This window comes from Haplochromis burtoni, unplaced genomic scaffold (genome assembly GCF_018398535.1).
Source record: "Haplochromis burtoni strain Fernald_Lab_line unplaced genomic scaffold, NCSU_Asbu1 Contig_608, whole genome shotgun sequence".
In the NCBI taxonomy this organism is placed as follows: domain Eukaryota; kingdom Metazoa; phylum Chordata; class Actinopteri; order Cichliformes; family Cichlidae; genus Haplochromis; species Haplochromis burtoni.
Window position 1 is genome coordinate 62,739 of NW_024582969.1, and position 21,923 is coordinate 84,661.

At 42.0% G+C, this 21,923-nt stretch overlaps 1 protein-coding gene across 34 annotated transcripts in view; it reads right to left on the bottom strand.

The window, feature by feature from the left end:
• mbnl1 (muscleblind-like splicing regulator 1) overlaps positions 1 to 21,923 on the bottom strand; it is a 39,058-nt gene that overhangs the window by 12,833 nt on the left and 4,302 nt on the right. For 3 of the 34 annotated variants that reach the window (XM_042214750.1, XM_042214742.1, XM_042214739.1), the window contains exons 1-3: positions 20,776 to 21,474; positions 13,034 to 14,062; positions 7,164 to 7,214 (exon numbers count right to left, since the gene is read on the bottom strand). In XM_042214750.1, the coding sequence (XP_042070684.1) occupies positions 7,164 to 7,214; positions 13,034 to 13,207 (225 nt within the window). In that variant the 5' untranslated portion in view covers positions 13,208 to 14,062; positions 20,776 to 21,474. The other 31 variants (XM_042214753.1, XM_042214745.1, XM_005948534.3 and 28 more) reach the window with 16 other exon arrangements.

The window sequence follows — 21,923 nt, forward strand, 5'->3', positions numbered from 1 at the left end:
GTGTGTGTGTGTGTGTGTGTGTGAGGGGTAGGTGAAGCGGGGTGGTTGTAAAGGCATAAAAGATCATGTTGCGCTCACCTCATATGACCTCAACCGTCAACTGCTGGATTTGTTATTGCAGTTTTGTATATGGACGTGTTTTTGTGTTAAGGCGGGCAGAAAATAAAATGCTGCTTTGATTTTTAGTTCAATCATTTTGAGAAAAGAAAATGTCATCAACCATCACTAGCAGCCATTTTGAATTTAAAAAAAGCAGGTCACATAAGAGAAAGCACTCTGATCGCATGGAGAGAGAGAGAGAGACGGAGAGCGTAAAATGAAAGTCATGGTGACTCAACGGCTGTAACAGTGAAATTTTAGAAGTTGCAGAAGTGATCAGTTTAGACCATCGCGAACTGTCGCAAGCAGGGTGGGAAGAAAAAAAGAAAAGAGATGCAGACAGGGATGAGAGGAAAACGTAGCCCCTCGCGTCGTGTTTTTGTCTGTTACTGTGACATCACCAGCCTCGAGGAGCAGCTACAGATGGTGTCCACGGTAACAGAGCAGTCAGACACTTCTCCTCTAATACACAGTGACTCCTGAAATCCGCCCGATCGCTGCCAGAGAGAGAAGCTCGCCAAAGGAAACGCTACAGATAGAGCTGGCCCTGCAGCCACGACTAGTTAAGGAGCATCTTTCACCGCTTGTCTGCGTTTCCAGCGCGAAAAAATTCAAACTATGTCGACGAAAGATAGATACATCTCCTCCGATAATTCTTATCACTGACCAGCTCTTTCGACTCCACCATGGGATCTCAGTCTGAGCAGGACATTGCACTGTCTCATGATAATGATGGGATTTAAGGATAATTATGCAAATCAAACGTGGGCTGGGCTATGGAAGCTTCAAATGCTTCTTTTTAGGGATTTTTCATAATACCTGATAATGAGTGAATAGATGAGTTTGTTACTGCTTCATGCAAGACATGTAAAAACAATCAAAAATGATTCATCCACATCATTAGCTGTTTCCCTCATTCTCTTTCCCTAGAATCAGTGTAGGCTGATGAGCAGAGGGCATATTTGTCTTCATTGTTCAAAGTGTGTTTCAGGAAAGTGCTTCCAAGTTCAGGTGATAAGAACTATGAGGGGGGTTAAACTACATATTATAGGTCATGATTTAGTAGAATAATACGACGTTAATACAGCGGGGTTTTTTCACCAAGCAGCCGCTGCACTACTGAACTTTCCCTGCCTTCTTTAAGTTCAATCCAGGCCATGTTTTATTTTAATAGTGAGAGTCTGCACTTCCCCCGGTGAGCTCAGACTTGCCAAAATCCAGGCCAAACTGGGAACAATAATCCCACTGGCTACTGGGCAGGCTGTTTGATGATAAGTTGCAATAACATGTCCCACCCTGAGCGCACTCTCTTCTAGCTCTCTGTCTCACACTCGTAGACACACACCCAGCTTTGGTGATTGTGTGGGATTTATACAAACAATGAACCAATGAGTAAAGAATGCTGGGTGGGGCTGTATCCCATCCTTTTAAGGAGCAGACGTGAAGCATGCAGCAAGATGTTGCACTGTGCATGTGCGCGAGCCAGCAAGAAGGAGGGAAACACGAGACAGGTGAAGAAAAACGTCTCTCCCGTGAAGACTATAGTTAAAAGTATTCAGTAAAATGGGGGCTTTTGTATCCATTTGACTTGCAACCTTTAAATATAGTTTGTTATAAAAGTCTGAATGGATTAAGGCCAAAAAACCAGATCATCTCTGAACTGCTGCTACATTATGAACTGTCCACACATGTCTTAGACGAGCCAGTTATTCTTGCATGTGGCACAGCTAAACAGCGATATGCAGCATTCAGTTATAATTCTGCTCTTTTCAGGAAAACGCCTGCAGAAAACAGGTAAACTGTAACTTCAAGGTCTTTTAAAGTGAGGCTAAGGAGATTCCTAGCTTTACTGTTTTAGGTTTTATTTTATTTTTCTAACATATTCAACATGGTCACTTGATTGTTTCAATTTTTACTGTCTTATTTCTGGTATCAACGTTCTGATTTGGTGACAGCCCTACTTGGTAGGTTTACATTTTGTATATGTCAAGATGCAAACATCAGCTGAACCACTCAGTCTCCAGTTTATTAAACTTTTTCAAAGATTCCCCTAAAGGTTAAAATTTAATCAACTGAAACAGTGATTCTGTTTGGACTATATTTAACCCAGACTAACTATATGTTTGCCAGATGCTAGTGAAATAGGAGCTGGTCTATATTTTTTATAGTTCAAATTTTGTAATTTAAATACATCACAATCACTTGAATTCATTTTGTGATCTTTTGGTATGGTGGCCCTGAGAGGTAAAACGCCACTAAAGAACACAAAGCACAATGGACGCGGTTTTGGGGAGACAATTACGTGACTGACGAGCTACAGAAGTGACAGAAACCAAAGCACGTGAAAGACTGCACTGAGACACGTTTAAAAGAAGCAGAGGACTCATCTGAGATGTGTGTTTTAATCACATGACTCAGATGATACTGTAGACACATGTTTGCTATTATCCGTTTACTGTTAGCTTGTCATTTGCGCAGCTGGTCGATCAACACTTCTGTTGTATTTGTCCTCTCAGGGCCACTGTACTTTGGCCCCCTCAAAAAAATAACTGGAAACTCTGCAGCATAATTTCCTGAGGACATCAATCTGTCCAAACCTTTTACTAAAAAAATAAAAAAACCTAAAAACAAACACACAATATTCTAGTTACTGCAGGCTAACCCATTTGAAGCGTGACCGTGGATGTATTTATATCCTGCATACCGTTAACCTACATCCTTTTAAACACACTACAGAGACAGTTACAGTTGATCCAACTTCACTTCCCCTCTTATCTTTGATGCTCCAGCGTTGTGGTGTGATGTTATGGTGTAAGATTCAGTTGTGTTGAGTTGTGCTGTGAAGCTACTCTGTTCTCTGTACTGCGTTCCACTGACTTCTGTCTAAACATACACAGAGATGAAAGCCCTTTCTCTTCACACACACTCTGAATGAAGCTTTGTTCTGCTGGGGAATAGCACAGACTCAAAGGACCGGACCCAGCGGTTGGTCTCTTTGTCTACCATGCACCCAAATATGGCATAAAACATAAAATACAGCTAATTCAGTCAATATACTAATGTGCACGCTGACTGGAATTTCCTGGTAAAACAGCAAGCACCCAAATTACTGGAAAAAAGAGCGAGCCAGAAATATTCCGATGTGATAGTCTCATCTTATCCCTGCTAAATTTGCAAGCATTAAGTAATTAGCAATTCACAATCAATAACACCCATTTAGAGAAGAGAAAAATTGATTTTCTTTTCTTTTCAGTCACTTAATTTAGCATCAAATTAACAGCAGATTTTGAAGACAGCGAAGAAGACGGCAGAGGTCTTTGGAGTGTTAGTGATGTAGTGCCGTTTCTTTGCTGAGGCCTGCATTTCTATATCAGACCATAAACACGCACTCGTACTCATGCCCACATCTCCTTATTGGGGCTCAATCCACCCAGTAATCTGTGAAGTGAAGATTAGTGGTCAGAGAGTTGATGTGACCAGCGGGCCTTGTGGAGATATGAAGAAAAGAGGGAGTGTCAATCTATGATAATAGCCATACTGGTTACGGTGACGCATCCCCGCCCTCACCCAACAACGGCAGAGAGAAGGAGGATTACAGGCTAGAATAGAGTTACAACACGGACCACACAGAGTGCGATAAGGTACGTCGTGTGGCTGTGGGAAAAATGTGAGCAGAATGCAGCAGCGGATTTTCTGGGTTTTAGGAGAAAAATATTTCGCAAATTGCAGCTGTGGTTCAAATGTAAACACCCACATGCATGTGACACAGTAGCATCCACATAAAACTATTCATATAGACACAGACAGACAGACACACAAAATGCAGGCTGAGCAATGAGTTATTCACACTCGAGAGGGTGTTGGTTCTCAGAAATCCCTCAGGTCAGATGTCACGTACACAGGAGCTCTGGATCCAAACTTAGACCTCCCTCTGTTTTTTTGTTTTTTTCCTCACATGCCCCCCTCCTCTCCCTGTCTGCCTCTCTCTCTCTTGCTATCTCTTGATACACAAACCAACTTTCATGTGACTTTGTTTACATTAATGTCCCCCTTTCTCAGTTTAGCGATGCTTCTCCTCCTGCGAGGTCAGTTTCTTGCTTTTCATTATCCGTGATAACAGAGCAATCACATGAGTATTGATTTGAGCCGCAGCACTTTATGAAAGCCATCCAGTGCTCGCGACGTAGCCCGGTAACATTCATTTAATCATCTCCGAGCTCTGCCTCAGAGTGAGAAAGAAGAGTCGCTGAGCAGAAATCGCAAGTCTGAGGCAGCAATGACGCATCAATAGCAACACTGTTTCTGAAATGACTGAAGTGGGCTCTTTTTCTAATATTGGGCCTTCTGGGTTGAGAAATAAAGACTTTCTTTTATCTAAATGAGACATTTCAAAACTTAAAGCATGAGTAATGCAGTGGGATGCAATATATTCTCACTAAAGAAAATCTAAATGACAAGTAGACTTACAATGCCCTGTATATATATACATATTTATTTATTTGTTATAAAATATATAATACAGTCGTGGTGTATAATGAGCTTAGATTACAAAAGCAATCTGGAGACAGACAAAGAAAATGGGGAAGTGATCTTAATACAGAGAAAACAAAGTCACCTACAAATAAAGCCCCTTAGCCTGGGATGAGTTACGTGTACCAATCTCCTTCCACATTTTTTTGTCTTTCAACCAAGACTCCATCATTATCTCTATCACTTCAGAGTGGCAGCGTTGTGATACATTTCAACCCTAAGCATGACCTATAAAAGAAGGAAAAAAAGTTTAAAGGGGTCCTTTTTCTCTTTTATATACCTTCCTTTAGTCCCAGCTTTCTGCTCTCCCTTTTTTAACCCTTGTCACTCCCGCCACCATCTGCACAAGTCTCAGACAACAGGGGGAAAAAAGCCTCTTCTATCAGTAGCCAAGTAATAATGATTAGTTTAGTTTGCAGCACTAACAGATTTAATCTGGTATGTATTATGCTAATCTGATCTCACAGTCTGTAATCCTATCCACGGCTCTAATCCCACTGTCAACTGGCCTAATCCTGTTTCTGTGTGTGATTATGTCTTTCGGGCTTGGCACCAGCACGAGGACGATTTCACCCTCTTCCTCTCGTACAGCATTCTATCAAGTGGTTTAGCCTCATACTCTTTCTATTATGGAAGATTATATTCTGATATTCATAAAGTTTGCAAAAACAACAGCTGGAACTAGCAACAGCTAACTTGCAACTTCAGAATTAAATCCAGCCTAAAAGATTTTGCAAGCAAGGCTACAGCCACAAATGCAAGTCATACGCTACATTCTGCTGTCTGTGAGCATCATATAAAGTAATTAGGGCTAATAATTGGTGTTCAGATTGTGTCACTGTTCCAGGTCAAGAAAACAACAACACATGAATTATCCTGCCTAAATTAAGCCTACATTTGAGGGTGTCACTGTGACTCATTGCTCAATAACATATAATGAAATAAACAAATGCATAATGGAGAATATTTTAAGTTTCAGATTCGCCAAATAAGGTAAAAGAAGGTTTTCCTTGCGATGACAATGAAAACTGAATTGAAGACAAGCAGAAAGTGATTAAGACTGTTGCCATGAGTCTGACAGGCCCAGACACTGCGATTCTGAGAAGGAATGCACTTAAAGAAAAACAAGACAGGCACACAGAGAGCAATTGAGAAAGAGAAAAACACATGGACAGCTATCAACTATTTTTTTCCACTTTTTGCCTCACAGTCACTTCTAAAAAGCATGTGAGTGTGCAGCGCCTGACATAGCCTCCTTAATGTTTTGGCATCGACGGAGAGAAAAGAGGCAGGGTAAACGTGACAGCTGGACCGAGGAGGGGGAGTGGCAGAGTGAAAAGGTGTTAAGAGAATTGAATCTAAGTGAGCGGCTCTGCTCTCAAGCTACGCGCTCACCTGTCTTGTGGGATTGATGATAGCCTAGCTAACTGTAGCATCTGCTAGTACTGTTACCAGTAACTATTAATAAAGCTGATATAATTTTGTTTCTTTGTTATAAACTATATAGAGTGAAAAATGTAACCGAATGGGCACACCTTGCAGTTCATTGTGTTATCTATTGATTTGAATCACGGACCAGTGGCATTACCAACACTAATTATAAAGTATTGTGCCAAAGTCTTGACCCACCTCTCCATTTTTTAAAAATATTTTGCTTCCAAGGAGCCCAAATTTTTGTAACTTTTTAAAGGTGGGCTAGATCAATACTTCTCCAGGGTTTCTGAAGCTCTTTCCAAGTTTCTTTACTTAGACTTTGGCTTGTTTTCAGTCCAGTCCTTGTGCCTGACCATTTTCAGAGGAATTAAGCCACTTTAGACGGACCTATAAGTCATTCAAAAATTATAAGGCCACCTAATTCAAGGGATGAACCAGCGTTGTGTCTACATGCAAAGGACAATTTTGCAAAAAACACTTCAATACTAACTTTGTTACTGCACAAAAACACATAGTTGAGTTGAATTTGACTGATATGAATTGAAAAATACCAAAGATAACAGCAGCTTTAATGAGATAAAATAGTAATTTTGCATCAACAAGGCAAAATAAAAATCCACCAGACCCAACACAGAACCTGAGACACAGATCTTTCAGTTGATCCATCTACTGTTCACTGAAGCCTTAAACAGAAATGGTCTTAGTGGAAGACTGGGTGTCAAGAAGCCATTCTTAATGAAATCAAACAGGAAGAAAAGGGCGAGGTATGCCAATTTAAACAACAAGTGGACTGAAAATCAGTGGCAGCAGTGCTCACGAAGTTACTATGAATCCAAATGTGAAATTCCTGGTTCAAATATTGTCCCTAAGAACAGAGGAAGTTGGGAGAGAGGTGAGTGTCTACGGTCATCTGTAAAACACGGTGGAGGCTCTATCATTTCCGCCAGTGGAGTTGGAGATCTTGCCAATTTGACGGAATTATGAACACAGAAAAGTACCATCAGATTCTGATACCATCTGGAAAGCATCTGATTGTCAACAGCTTCACGCTTTAGCATGACAATAATCCCAAACATACTGTTAATACAGTAAAAGCATACCTGGCCTCCCCGGAGCCCAGATCTCACATTGCTGAAGCAGCTCGGGATCATCTTGACAGATAACAAAACAAAACGCAGGTAAGATCCAAAGAATAGCTTTGACTGTCCTTCGAGAAGCCTGGAGAACTATTCCTAAAGACTACTTAAAGAAATTACAAAAAGGTTTGCCAACCAGAGTTCAGGCTGTGTCGAAGAATAAAGGTGGTCACACCAAATATTGACTTTTGAGCTTGTTAGAATTGTAAAAACCACTTTTTGCCTTATATACTGTGTTTCCATATATGCACACATTTCAGTAAATCACTGCACCTACTTCCCATTTTCCCAACAAAATATAAAGAAATGAGGGGTGGACTCAGTACAGATTATGTTTTACGAGTTTCGGATAATTTAACGCTTGAATCGTGACTTTGATCTGTCAATATTTGCTACTGGGTGGAGCAAACAAACCCTCGGGCTATTTGTGGCTTTCTGTTAAGTCTGTACGTTAAAGACAGATTCAGAAAGGGCAGCTAGAGAAGTAATCATTGTATCACTGGTGCTATAAATGGGCCCAGTGTGATGCCGGGACAGGGACGGCTGACACCGAGAAGAAAAGACTGTTGTTGCTGATCTTCTGTCACATAAGCTCACAGACAAGATGCATAGATGCGCTGATGTGACAAGGATGCACACACAACCTAAAACAAGCAGGCCAAGGAAAAGGCTCTATGTGGTTTAGTGTGTGCATCAACCAGGATTAGCGTGGTCCAAGCATGAATGTGACAAAGACTTAAGAATAGGCCCATTGATGCCAGGAGAAAGAAAACTAAAAACGCCTACTTACTGAAATAAAATCCCAGTTATGGGTCTCAGTTTATTTTAATAAGCTAGAGGAAAGACTGAGCACAGCCACGCACAGCATCCGTTTAGCAGAAGCTGTATCGTACAGATGAATAAATCTACCCCTTAAATATATTTAAAGAGGAGAAAGAGCTTTTCTGTATGCAGTCATAGAAATCCCATTAGGAATGCAATTAAGATGAAAAGTCTGCAAGAGGAGTTACATCATTCTTGCCAGAATCCGACTGAAAATTTGCACCATGCCACTGAAAACAAACCTTGCTGACTATGGCTTGCACTTTTTGAAAGTCAGTGTATCAAAATCTCACATAGTGAGTACGGCTGACCTATGACCGACTTTGGATTCCACGTGCTCATCTGTGGCTGCTGTGTTGGAAAATGGCACATCTGTCTGTCTTTAGCGTGTGTGGTGTGCTTACGTTAACCCTTGCAGTTGATTTAACGTGGCAGAGTGTTCCTCAGGTTATCGCTGGCCAAAAAAAGTGACAGGTATTGAACGCACGTGGCCATATACAGTCAGTCATTGCGGAGACTGGCAGAAAAATTTGTTTGAAATCACAAAAATGCCGTCAGCTAGCAACATGGTTAATATTTACCAGAAAAGTCTGTCTGGTGTGTCTGTGTGTATTTAACCTCACTGTACTGGATCTAAACGTGCTGTCAAAATATGACCAGCGAAACGAGAGGAAAGGCAGATAGAGGAAAGAGAATGAACGGGAGAAAAAGCCAGACAGATGCAGTCCAGACCAGAAGTTGTAAATCAGGTGTAAAATAATGGCTAAAACAAAGTGTCAGGTCGCAGCTTTTATGCGTGTTTACATTGACGTAGACAGAGCCATGTGGGGAAATGTAAGCGGCCTAATAAAAAGAATTACCACCAGCGTGAGGCGTTGAAAAGTAGCTGGACAGCAATGCATAAAGTCAAATAAACCAGCATATTTAACAGATTGTGGAAAATCCTGTGGGGAAAATGACTAATTTAAGTATTCAGTCCATAGATATTAACACACGATATATCTTCACTGGGGATGCTCCCTCAGCCTTTTACCGCTGCTTGTTGTGGCATCTTTCCGTGATTAGTCTCAGCAGGGGGAAACCATCTGCAATCAGACTGATATCAGGTGATGCTCATGCTGTGACTTATGGGTAATTGCTTTTTTCTTTCAGTAACTTTTTTCTTTCATCATTCCTGTAGTTCACTTGTTACTTTTTTGTATATTTTTGAACTGCAATCTGTTTTTTCTGGATTTTCGGCTCGCGTGGGAGGTATCATGAACAACAGGGAAACATGCATGCCTACATCCTCTGTCTAGCAGCTTGTCAGGCATTTACATGAGTACTTCTGCTTTTTTTTTTCAACATTTCTAGCAGCTGACTTTGGCAAACCGATTACCTTTTGTGTACCTCTGATAGATTTTTTCTTTTGTTAACCCCTATTATTGTTTTCTTCAAGTGAAAGTGAACTCTTAACCCATATTGACAGAAAAATTCACATGAGTCTAATTGCCAACCTCAGTCACACAGTTCTTTTTACACGGATGTAAAGCATACTTGAGACTTGGCCTTTTACAGTAGCACCTGCTTTATGTCGAATTTAATGTGCCGAAGCGAGAAAAAATGGTCCCTGAACAAATAATTGGTGTGCAGATGGTAAACAAGAAAATATTTCTCATTTAACATCCAGCTCGCCTCAAACAGTGCAGCAACACAAACGAAGCGGCCGCAACAGCACCACAAATCCCGATGTAACGCACGTGCATGTGCTCAGAAACGTGATGACAGTGGCTGTGTCAGGCTGGCAGGTAGACAAAGCACAAAGTCTATGCTGTGTGAAAGCATGTGTGTGTGTGTGTATCTTCAAATGGTTCTCTGTGGTAGACGATCAACTGTTTGCATTTTTAAACATTTGGGATGCCATCCGGGGTTAAACAAGGACCTGCTCCTGACCTAATTCCACATGGGTTTGTGTTGTACGATACGTGTGTGGTAATAGCTGTGCTAGTAGGGTAGTTATCCAGGTGTAATGTGACCCATCTTGCCCGGGAATGGGTGTGTCCTGATGTAACAGACAGACCGAGTGGAACAGCACAGAAGGCGCTTTTAATGAGTATTAAAAACAAGCAACAACAAGTTCATTTACAGCAGAGAACAACTTGCCTCATATACTAATGAGGCAAGTTGCGCGCTTGTTTCTGCAACATTAAGCCCCTGTTACACTCCTATCAGCTTTAGTGTACAAGCAGAGAGAACAAGTGGTATCAACTAGAGTGAGTTAAAAGTAAGTTACTACGCTGTACCTCCTCGAAGTATCGGGTATATTTTAAACATCTGCCTCATCAGTTAATCTGTTGCTTAGATTAGTTTTAGCTATGAGGCCCGTTGTTTATTAAGATTCCAATTTATTACACCTCACCTATCTGCTCTGCAGTTAATCATTGACGGGCAAAGTTACAAAGCTGACTTTAAATCAGGGAGTCCAGGCTACCATTATCCCTCTCTAAATATTTACCCTGCTTCGACATAGCTGAGCTGTCTGTGCTGCACCAACCAGATAGACAGGCAACAGAAACGGCTGCACTCTGAGGTTAAGGCCAAGTGTAAGGCCAGCAAACACCCACAAGCATCTTGTTCAAGCACGGGCAGATTCAAAAGCACCTCCACTCTGTTACGGGTCTGTGGCCTAGATGGATACGTGGTTGTAATTGATTTTCTAGCTTGAGGGAATGTGGTGCACATATGATTACTGCCATGAGAAATCATGATTTAACTCCTTTTTACTATTTCTGGTATCAATATATTATGTACAATGTCATTTAGTGCCGGACAGATGTTTGTGAGGCCGTGACCGTGACATAAAAAAAAGAGAAAAAGGCCGAAAAGAGAGCGAGAGTGGCTGTTGGGGAAATGACTGGCTTTGGGTGTGACCTGCTCAGCTATGCACTAGTGATCATGTGAGACCTGTGCTAATTATACACTTCTCAAGAAGAAGGTCGATCCTCTCTCATGGGCAGAAAACATGTGCACATGTGTCCAGGAGGCTGCATTAGTGTCTGCGTGTTGGGAGTGGGCAATGTGGCTTCATGTAACACAACTCATTCGAGAGTTAGTCCTATTTCAACCTCTCAATCTGTGTTAAAGAGAATTAGGGCAGCTGATTTTTCATTCAGTGCTGCTGCCGGTCTGTTTAGAAAGACTAATGCAGAGAGAGTGTGTGTGTGTGTGTGTGTGTGTGTGTGTGCAGAACTAAAGGTTTATGCCTTATCATATAGTGTGAACAATTATCTGACAAATCCACAGGTTTTCTTTCTGATATTTCCTCTATCCTCTTTTGCTCTTTCTCTGTCTTTTTACTTTCTGCTTCTCTTTCCATTGTGGGTTTCGGAGACCTGCTCTGTTTTTCATTACCAGTGGAAAAAATGGGGCGAGTGGTTTAAAAAAAAAAAAAAGTATTACCCATCTCCATTAATACACATATCCTAGTGGAAAATGAGTCTAAACTACTAAAAAAGGACTTCAGAGTCCTTCAAAAAGCCACCGTATACTTGCCAGTCACTCCTTTTTAATGGCAACCTCTACCTCAGTGTGACAATTTAAACATCCGCCTGCAGATAAAAGCACCACTGCTCTCTCAGTCAATATCCTCTCGCAGTCAGTAACACTGAACTCAGGAGTCTGTGACATGTAGGTAACGTTGTGTTATGTCTGTAGCAGTTATGCTGCTGCAGCAGGTCTTCAGTTTGCTAAAACTTGAATATAACTGGATGCCACCTTTTTTTTGTTTTGGCTATTTTAAAATGTTAATCCAAATTATTTTCTGACATCTGGCAACACAATATTTTAACTATGTGAGGCTGAGTAAACTAAACTGCTTATGAGTATTATGAGTGCCTTATGTCCCACTTTTGCAAAGTTGCAGTGTTTTGAGAAGATTTCAGGAGATTAAGCTGTGAAAATATATTAAACTTTTCTTGTAATTTTCATGTGCACAGGTGAAGAAGCTGCTGAACAGTCAGCTTGGGCCTGACAATGTTCTTTTGTCCACATCTGGCTGTAACAACTCTTCCCCTGAGTTGCGCTGCGCACACGCTGTCCTCATCCTAACCCTGCTCACATGCAGTCAATGACCACGAGTCACCAGTATCTGCCGGACAATACAAACACGAAAAACATACAGTGCCAAGTCAATGCTGGAAACTTTGGGTTGAGGTCCACCCATCTCCAGAGATCTTGTGCTCCGATAAAAAGAGTCATTGTGAAAGAGCGAGAGAATCGACGAGAGTGAGAGAGAGAAAAAAAGAGGTGTTTGCTTTCCTGCTGCTGCCTAAAAATGGAAAATTACTGCATACAGTTCCCCAACTCTGCTCTAAAGCAGATACACATATAGAAACACACACAAACCCCTTATAACTGCCCTTAGGCCTCTGAACAGGAAGTGGTTTCAGCGAATGAGAGCTACATGATGACGCTATCGCCTTGTTCGTTTCTAGCAGCTGAGCTTTGTTTAGGGCATCCGTATGAGTTTGTACATCTGGCTATTCATCAGACTGTTCGTCTGCTTTTCTATTCAAACACTGCCCCACAGCAAACATGATCACTTCCAGAATAACTGCGCTATTGTAGTAAATTCATGCAACTGTGTTTATGTGCAGTGTAATCAGTCGGAAAAGCAGCCGATTCTTGAATGAATTCCATTTGGAAGTAAACACTACTCAAAACATTTCGGACTGCGCCAGAAAATTCCACAGCTCTGTGTTAAATATGCCGAACTGCCTCACCTAACCCCACCGCCAAAACACCCACCCCCCTCCATTCTGCACCCTTCATCACATGTTCCAGTCACCTGACCAGAAATAGGTCGGACCAAGGAGAGCACATGCTGTGGCCAGATGGTGCACTCCAGTTTGTTATTTCCAGTTTGCAACACCATAAATTCCCTCAAACCGCCTGTCAGACCGAATGTGCTCAGTCTCTTATCTGTATCTCTTTATCGACTCCAGATCTCCTGCTCGCCACTTCTCCTTTCTTACCTTGAGCGAGTCGAAGCAAGCGATGACCCGTCCGTTGTCCACCTGGCAGCTCTTGGCTGGGTGAGCGAACTTGCACTCCTGGTCGGAGCGTGAGCAGGTGCCCCTCTGGAACTCCCGACATACTTCCAGTGTCAGCCACTTTGTGTCACGGATGTGTGTTATGTTCATTGCCATCTCAAGACGCCGGCAGAAAAAAGTATTCCGAGCGGAGATCTGTTCGAAAACTCTTCGAAATCTGTTCAAATTAAGTACCTATAGTGTTGTTATCCACAATCTTTTTCTTTTTCTGTTTACTTATCAGTGTTGTCACTGTCTGGGATACTTGTCTGTGAAGATGAAATGAAACACTCAAAAAGAAAAGTTCCTACTGATTGACTGGGCTCCTTCTCCAAAGTAAAATGTTGCAGGATGGCTGTGGATGTAAGCAGGTCCTATTCTTGATCAGACAGCGGCTGATAGAGTTATTATATCCAGGGGAGACTACTTAGCTTAACAGTCAAGCTGCCTCTCTTGGTTAGACTTCTCTCTCTCACTTGTTATTGCTTACTGAACTGCGTCATCTATAACATTCCCAGGCGAAGGTGACAGCCGAACTGAGAGCCCTCTGGTTAGGTGCAGTGAAGCAGGCAACAAAGGTGACAGTCTAGGTGTAGCCTGCTACAAGAAGGTTAAGGACACTGAGGACTAAGTGGAGGCTTTAGAGGGTTGAAGGCGAAGGTGAAAGGCAAGGTGATGCTGTGTGGGCCTGGTGGTGTGTTGGGCTGCTGTGGTAAGGCTGGTCAGCTGGTGGATAGTTGCTGGCAGCAGGGCCGTCTTACAGTGAGGAGAGCGGAGTTTGGAGTCAGGCTGCGTGGAGTGGATGATGATGGTACAGTGGATGGGGTCGGAGCGAAGGCTGCGAGGAGGGTGTGGCTGCTGTCCTTGTACTCGTGTTGCTGTGGCAGCAAGCGAGCGAGGCAGGGGGGAGGGTGGAGCTTCAGCTGTAGAAGCAGGTCAAAGCTGCAGCAGACATCAGGGAAGGCACTTCCTCTGGGGAGATAAAGAGAGAGATAGAAGAAAGGGGAAAAAAGGAACGAAAGATTAGTCTATATACAACACGTTAACAAAAAGAAGATAACAACTATCGTGTTTGTTTTCCCGCTCGTGTGTCTTTCAGAGAAGATTCTGACCTGCAGGATTTTTAAAGTCGTGACACTGCTGAGCTATGCAGCTGTGGGAGTGAAGAATATGTAAAAATCTCAGAAATGCAGGGGTGTCAGCGAAAACAAATAAAACTTTCACCCGCCCTGCGCTCTAAACACACATAGTGCAAGCACACCTTCATCAGGCCATGCTACGCACAAACAGACACACACACATAGAGAGAGAAATGCACAAAGCAGCCATTCACAACTTTCCACATCATCTGGACAACGCAGAGAAAAGCACATCAAATCCCGTATCACTTACAGTCCAGTACAGCAAAGCCGGCCATTGCAAATGTGTTTAGAGGTGAAAGAAAGGAAGAGAGTGAAAGCAAGGGGGAAGTTGAGGCTGGGCATGAGGGAGAAGAGTTTAGTCATTTCCTTTCTTGCGAAGCCTTGTGAGAGCGGTGGCCAATGAGAGCTTGCGGAGTTGCAGCAACATTCTGGGCCGAGCGCCAGGTGAGAGCAAGGGGGAGGAGCGAACAGGAGGCTGACCTGCCCGCTTGCTGTTGAAAGACACACAGGCTGAACTGTTTCTGCCTCACAAGATAACCTGTTTCCTTATCAAAACAATAAAATTCATGGACTCCAGAGATAATGTCGTTTTATTTTTAAATAGGAAATACCACCGTTGCAGTAAGGCAATGCATATTGCAAAGGTCTCGCACAAATGCAAGCTCGCACGCAGTAATTGTGCAGAACACGATTGAACGAAACAGCCTGGTTATTATTTCACTGTCAGAATTTTCCCATTTATCACTTTTAAATGAGTTTATACATTTAAATGAGTCGTTTTTTGCTTTGCGTTTGTTTTGATTGTTTGTTTAAATTTTGCATTGCTGCCAGTGGTTTCTATTTTTGGTGAATCCATTGTATGGGGTCTGTTGGGGGAATCTGCATGATTGGGATCCCAGGGGCCCATCCTGCCCTTATCGCTAAGCCAGAGTAAGTCACCACACCCTGTGTAGTGAAATCGCTTTCCCCAGAAAAGCATGTGCACCCTCAGCAATGCCACCAACCAACCACTGCTAACTTTACAACACTGCAACACACTATATCAGAGCCCTGCAGCAGCGCAGCGCAGCCCATGATGAGCCAGCAACATGGATAAACAGTGTATTTAGAGAAAGAGAGAGAGAGAGAGAGAGAATGACAAAACATTTCAGTTTCACCTTGGATGACCCTTATGATAGCAAATGTAGCAATGTAGCATTAGAAATGACCTTTGGCGTGTATTCGGAACGCAAATCCTGCAACGACCATACTCGACGACTACACACATACCCAGACAATTATCTTTCATATCACGTGCTATATGGAGATCAAAATTAATTAACTTTACAATGAAACACAAACATAAAACATCTGTCTCTTCACTATAACTAGTGCTGTGTCAGTTTTTGGATCGATCCGATACCAAAGGAATACATATACACGGCCAGTATTGCCGATACCAGTAACGATAACCTACAGCGGGAGTTTATGTAGTGGAAAGCAGTGTGTCGTGATTTATGAGCTGAATCATCATCTATTCATATTTTAATAATTTCAGCATATTTTAATGACCCCTAAATCGTTATGATTTTTTACTTTCCACAGTAATTAGTTGATACAACAAAGCACACTTTTCAGCTTTTTCATCTATTTTAAAACTATTTTTCTTTAGACCTGGAATGTAAATGTGCCTGTATCTGAAGCACTTTGGATCAACTTCTGTTGTTTAAATGTGATGTGACACAATTCAGTGGGCTACATATTGAGAGGTTAGAAACAAAGTATCACTCTGATACCAACACCAGCGTTGGTATGAATACTAACGATATTTGGATCGATCTGCACACCTCTCTTATCTTAGCAAATGTTGCACAAGAAGCAATAGTTTTCCTGCCGGTTTAAAAACTCTTTTATGCCAAAAAACATTTTTGAGTAACAGAACTTAGATTGAATATCTTCGTCAGAGTGCAACTCTTCCAGCATGCTGCATGTCATACTTTTGTTTGTGTGACTCGGGCCACATTTCTGTTCCCATGAACTCACATTCACGTGAAGTCATTCATCAACTTGCGCACACTGCTACATAAATGTCAAGTCAGTCGAGAGTAATCTTTATGTGTGTTCATGAATGGTCTGTTATTATCACTAAATGTTGATCTTACATGTACCTATTACAATTGAGTCTGATGAGGCATTTAGTGACACACTTTTACTACCAAGTACACTTTGTGGGGTTCAACTGAACCATGTTGTCTGGACACTAATGAGGTGGAACAGAGACATCTAATTCTTTTTTTTTTTTTTTTAACTAAAGGCACCTGGAACTGTCTTCAATCAAATGCGAGGGTGTGACGACTTGATGCATTAAAAGCTGACAGCCCCCTGAGTCTGTCGGCTTGCCTAATCAGTTTCTGTGGTTTTGGTCAGATGAGAACACAGCTGTGAGGGAGAAACAATGTCATATGGTGTAAGACGAGCCAGAGTTATAATGAATCCTCATTATGATCCATCATGTCTGGACAAGGGCCTCCTTCCCTTATTGATTTCCTCATCTCTACAGTTTTTTTCTGTTGGTGTGCCACTCCCTCTATCTAATTCCACTTTAACTGTCAGTGCTCTTCGAGTATCCATTTCAAATCAGCGAGTGTTTAACATTATCTTCTTCTCTGCTCTTTCCACAAAATTTCTAACAGTAATATAATTTGAACAGGTGGATCTGTGATTTCCTTCCTATTGTTTCGGCCACCTCAACTCCACCCACGTCTCTGCCTTCGTGCCCTCGGTGTGATTATCTGGCCTATGTTCTCGTTCAGCATCCTCGGCAGCCGTCCCTTAGACTCCAAGGTCTTGTAAGCTGGTGCAAGGTCGATCAGAGTGGTGGAAGGGGAGACAGCGAGAGAGCGCAAGCAAGACATTCTTCCTATTGCTCTTTTAGGACACGTGGTAGTAAGACTTTGGGCCGGCAAGAAGAGGAAGCGGAAGAAGAATCGGTCCTGTGACAACAGCATACACTTTTATGGCATAAACAGTTTTGAAAATCAAGCCTCCACATCTTTTACTTTCTCTTCCTTTTGAGCCATGAAACAAATCTGTTCTCGCTATGAAAAAACAGAACAAACTGTCAATATTCACCCTATGCCGAAAGCCCCTACAAATCATAAAACCTGACACTGACGTGCATGGTGAATGGTGCTGAATGGCAGTCGTGCATGAAAACATGCCTCAGCTGACTGAAAAGTGGAATCTACCAAAGACACATGCTAATCTGGCAGCTGGTTTTGGGATTTTGGAGTCCTTATTGCAACTGGAAAACTCAGCAGGGCCGAGAAAACAAGAAATAAGGTGTGGCTCACAGTTATGATAAGACTTCCTGAAAAAATGAGCGACACATTATTAGTTTAGATAAACGTGGCTTGACTTCATGGCCACGAAATACTTAAGGCTCTTTATTGCATAGACGCATAAAATGGAATAACTAGCGCAGTATTAACAGAGATTAATCTCAAGAAAATGCACGTATGCTACTGGTTATATTGCACCATCTGGTATGGCTACCTAATTAGCAAACCACAGCTTCGAGGCGGAGCTTCTATTTTCGACTGTGACAGCGGAGAAAGACGCAGTCATCCCTTTTGGTTCGCTGCTGTTCAGCGCAGGGAGTGGTTTCCGCATTTTGCCAGAGGTGGTGTCAGGGTGACAGTGTGCTGATACAGGTCGTCACGCTGTACGAAACACAACACCTCTGGACTTGCTGCTCAGAAGCTAGCATGCCAATACTGCCCTCGTTGACCTTTACACATGCTTACACACCGGTGCATATCTGGACACATATTGATACTTTCTTTATCTTTTCTGCATTGATGCACAAATGTAGAGGCTAAATGATGCTGCTCAGATCTCAGTTGGTTGAGAGACTGCATTCAGTAAGGTATCCAAAAAGATTCGTGCAAGTGTATACAGGACACACTATTTACTTACACTTCATTTATTAGTTTGGTTTAATGTGAGTACAGATCACATGGACAGAGAGCTGTGCAAATATAACATTGCTGTTTTGAGCTGTGCCACATCTGTTACTCTTATCAACTTCATTGGCATGCTCGTCCGCATCATAAAGTCATTAACTTGTCTTATTTATTAGTCGCATCAAGTTATGTATTTGATTAAGGTTTCCTGAAAGTAACTCTTTGGCTAGAAACGCAAAACTAACAATGCCTATTGATTCTCTAGAGGAGCAAACCTCTGGAGACAATGAGAGCTCTTGTGTGGCACACATGGACAGCGCTAAACACACACACACGCTGACAACATACATAAGCGAGAACCTGTGTAAACACACAAACCTCTATCCGACTCGACACTGGGCATTCTTAAACTGTGGTGAATATCTGATTGTGGGCAACACTGCATCTTTGTGCGCACATGTGTGTGTAAGGATGTTGTGAAATCAACAGACAGTGAGGATAATGGCGGGCCTTATGGTTTATAGAGTGGCTCGCTGGCTCGCGTTTATGTCGTCTGTGTCAGTACACAGAGAGACAGGGGCTAATTTCTACTGAAACGCACTAAGACGATTGCAAATAGCCAAAAGTAAAGTAAGATAACAAGTGAACAATTCACAAGTTTCAAAACAAGAGAATCATATGCTCTGACCTTTGCAGTCACCGGATCTCAATCTGACTGAGCAATCGTGGAAGATTCTGGGTGGGTATATGGAAAAATATCCTTTAGAACTGCAGTGTTGATTCCTCTGGGTGTTCAGAAAGTGTAAAATCCAGGATATTTTGAACTTATACCCTTACTCACTACTTAATAAGACCCTATTTAAGAAGTTACTGAATCCCCAAATTATACAGAAGCACTGCTTAACCTAGGTGCATTACACCTACAACAAAAAAATGCATACTTTAATTTGTTTCAGCCGATGATCAGGAAGTGTTGCCGTGACTGTGTGATTTTGCCCAATAAGACCACAGCAATATTGCTAAATCTTTTTTTCCCCTGAAAAGTAGCACAAACTGTCAGTCTGAAATTTCTCTCCTCATTATTTCCTTTTAAGGTCACAACTCTGCAACTGTCTGCTATATTTTTCATTTAAATATTTGCAGAACAAAATTTTCATTCCTGGACAAACACTAAGGCATCTAATCATGTGTTCCACTACTAATCCCACGCTAAGCACCTATATTTGGCTGCGTTATCTGTGTATTTTATGCAAAGACACATTACCAGTCACCAATTTTATCTTCTGCCCTAATCACCAGTGACCACGTCATGCAATGTCTCATGCTTGCATTGACCGAATATTACCGGGGCCCCTTCTCTGCTAGACTGAGGCAAAGGTTGCTAGAAAAAGCCCGAGCGAGAGAATCAGACTAGTGGGACGGCAGCGTTATAAATGTTACAGCCATCTGACACGCTGTCGGAGATGAAGAGGCCTAAGAAGTCATGGCTGTCAAGAGAAACAAGTAGAAGCTTGTGTTGACATGTGTACCTCCGGACAGAACAATAATGAAATATCTAGACCCTTATTACTGGCAGCACAAACAGCAGCTTTGACACATCAGTCATCCCACATACTAGCGCTGCTGTGTAGCTCTGATAAAATAGGCACTGCTGCTATCGTGTGATGTCTAAAACAGAAGCCTGAAAATAAGAACAGGAAGAAACATGTATCAAGTCAGGTTAAAACCTCATTTATTACTGGTGTATTACTTTGCTAAGGGCATTTCTTATTTTTAGCTTAGCTTAAAGTGTGTCATGCTCGGGCAAAACTGTGTCAAACTTCCTCAGAGAGGATGAAATGTGGTTGTATCACCAGAAGCATACAGAGAAGCCCTCGTGTAATAAAGGCTTAACCTGTCAGCGCACATTCAGCCAGGCACATCCTTTCTGTAGGGCAGATTCTAAATGATAGGAAGCACATATAAATGCAGAGTAATTTGCACCTGAATGTATGCACGTATGCGACTCGACGCCGAGAGAGCAACGTGATCTTACGACTTCCTTATCTGCCATAATCACAGTGACACGTTCTTTAGCCAGACAGAAATTGACAGTCTACCTGCAGTGCACCTATTGTGGAGATTTTTCCAAAGTCTCTACTAAGTAATCTGCCACACATCTGTCTTTGCTGCGACTGCTCACATGTGTGCACATACTTGGGTGTGTGTGCTACTGTCTGAGCCACCATGAATCCCTCTAAGTCACAACAACAACATTCCTCATCATTGCACCAACCACCAACAAGCCACCGAGGGTATACTCAGAGATCATGAGGAGAAGGACAAAGACGGGAGGAGAAGGAATGAAGGCGTCAGATACTTTTAGAAATAAAATCGTGACCAGCTGCTGTTCACAAATTGTTTTAAAGCAACAAACAAACAGCAAAATTAATGTAATTAGTGCTAAAAGATATTATTGTATGAATTAAAATGCTTTTCGTTCCTTATAAACTAGTCTGATCTACACGGACAAACCAGCCTGGTCTGTAATCGCTTGGAAAAAATGTATTACAGTACACTGCAAGTCACCCAAACAAAGTAAACTCTTAAGTCGACTTACTTTCACTCCCGTTTAAAGATCAACAAGTAAAACCTTCTCCATTTACGCGGTCTCCTTCTCCCATGTTTCTCTGTCCTTCTTTCCCCTCTTCCCTTCTCTTTGCAACTTTCTTCCTCTCTCTCTCTCTCTCTCTCTCTCTCGGTTACTCCCCCCTCTGTCAGACGCATGCAAACACTTACTTAGAGACACACACACACACACACACTCCCACAGACAGAGTCACCCCCTCACACACTCTCTCCTCCCGCGACCCGAAATGCTTGGCAAACATTCTAACGTACTGAAATACTGCTTGCCATATAAGGTAGCACCAGCTTCACATGTCACACATAATTTACATACGGCGGGGCGGGAGTTTGCCTTACACAGGGCACGCATGTTAAGGAAACACACATGTGGTAGATCCATGCTTTCGCTTTGGGCTGACACAGCAAGAAAGAGGGAAGACGTATAGGAGAGTCAAATGATACCATTCTCCCTGTTAACCAAGCCCTGAAGGATAACTCCAAACATGTCCTATGTTGAGTCAGGCAGAGGGAATGAAAGCTGAGTGGGCGATCTATTGATCCTCTCCACTGCTTCCTGGAACAACCACGGCCCTCTAAACACACACAAGCAAATTTTCTTGCTAACTAGCGCTACCCTCAGGAACGAGCTATTGTGTGACTGTCTGGTGTGAGCCAAGAATGTGTCTAAATGTGTGCGTGCCTCTCTCTCTCTCTCTCTCTCTCTCCCTATATATATATATATATTATATGTTAATATATTATAATATATATATATAGTAATATATATATATATATATATATATATATATATTATATATTATATATATATAATATATATATATATATATATAATTACATTATATATATATATATATATATATATATTACTATACACACACACAACAAGCCATAACAAATGGAAGTTAGCCATGTGGTACACACACACCTACATACACACAGAGAGCAGACACCAAGACAAGCAATCTCGACATCTCTACCTATTCTCCATTGCACAAGTGCCTACTTTGGAAAGTGAAGGCAGCACACACACACACACACACACACACACACACACACACACACACACAGGAGGAAAGATCTAGATAAACCAGTGAGGCAGGGAGGAGGGTTATGAACCAA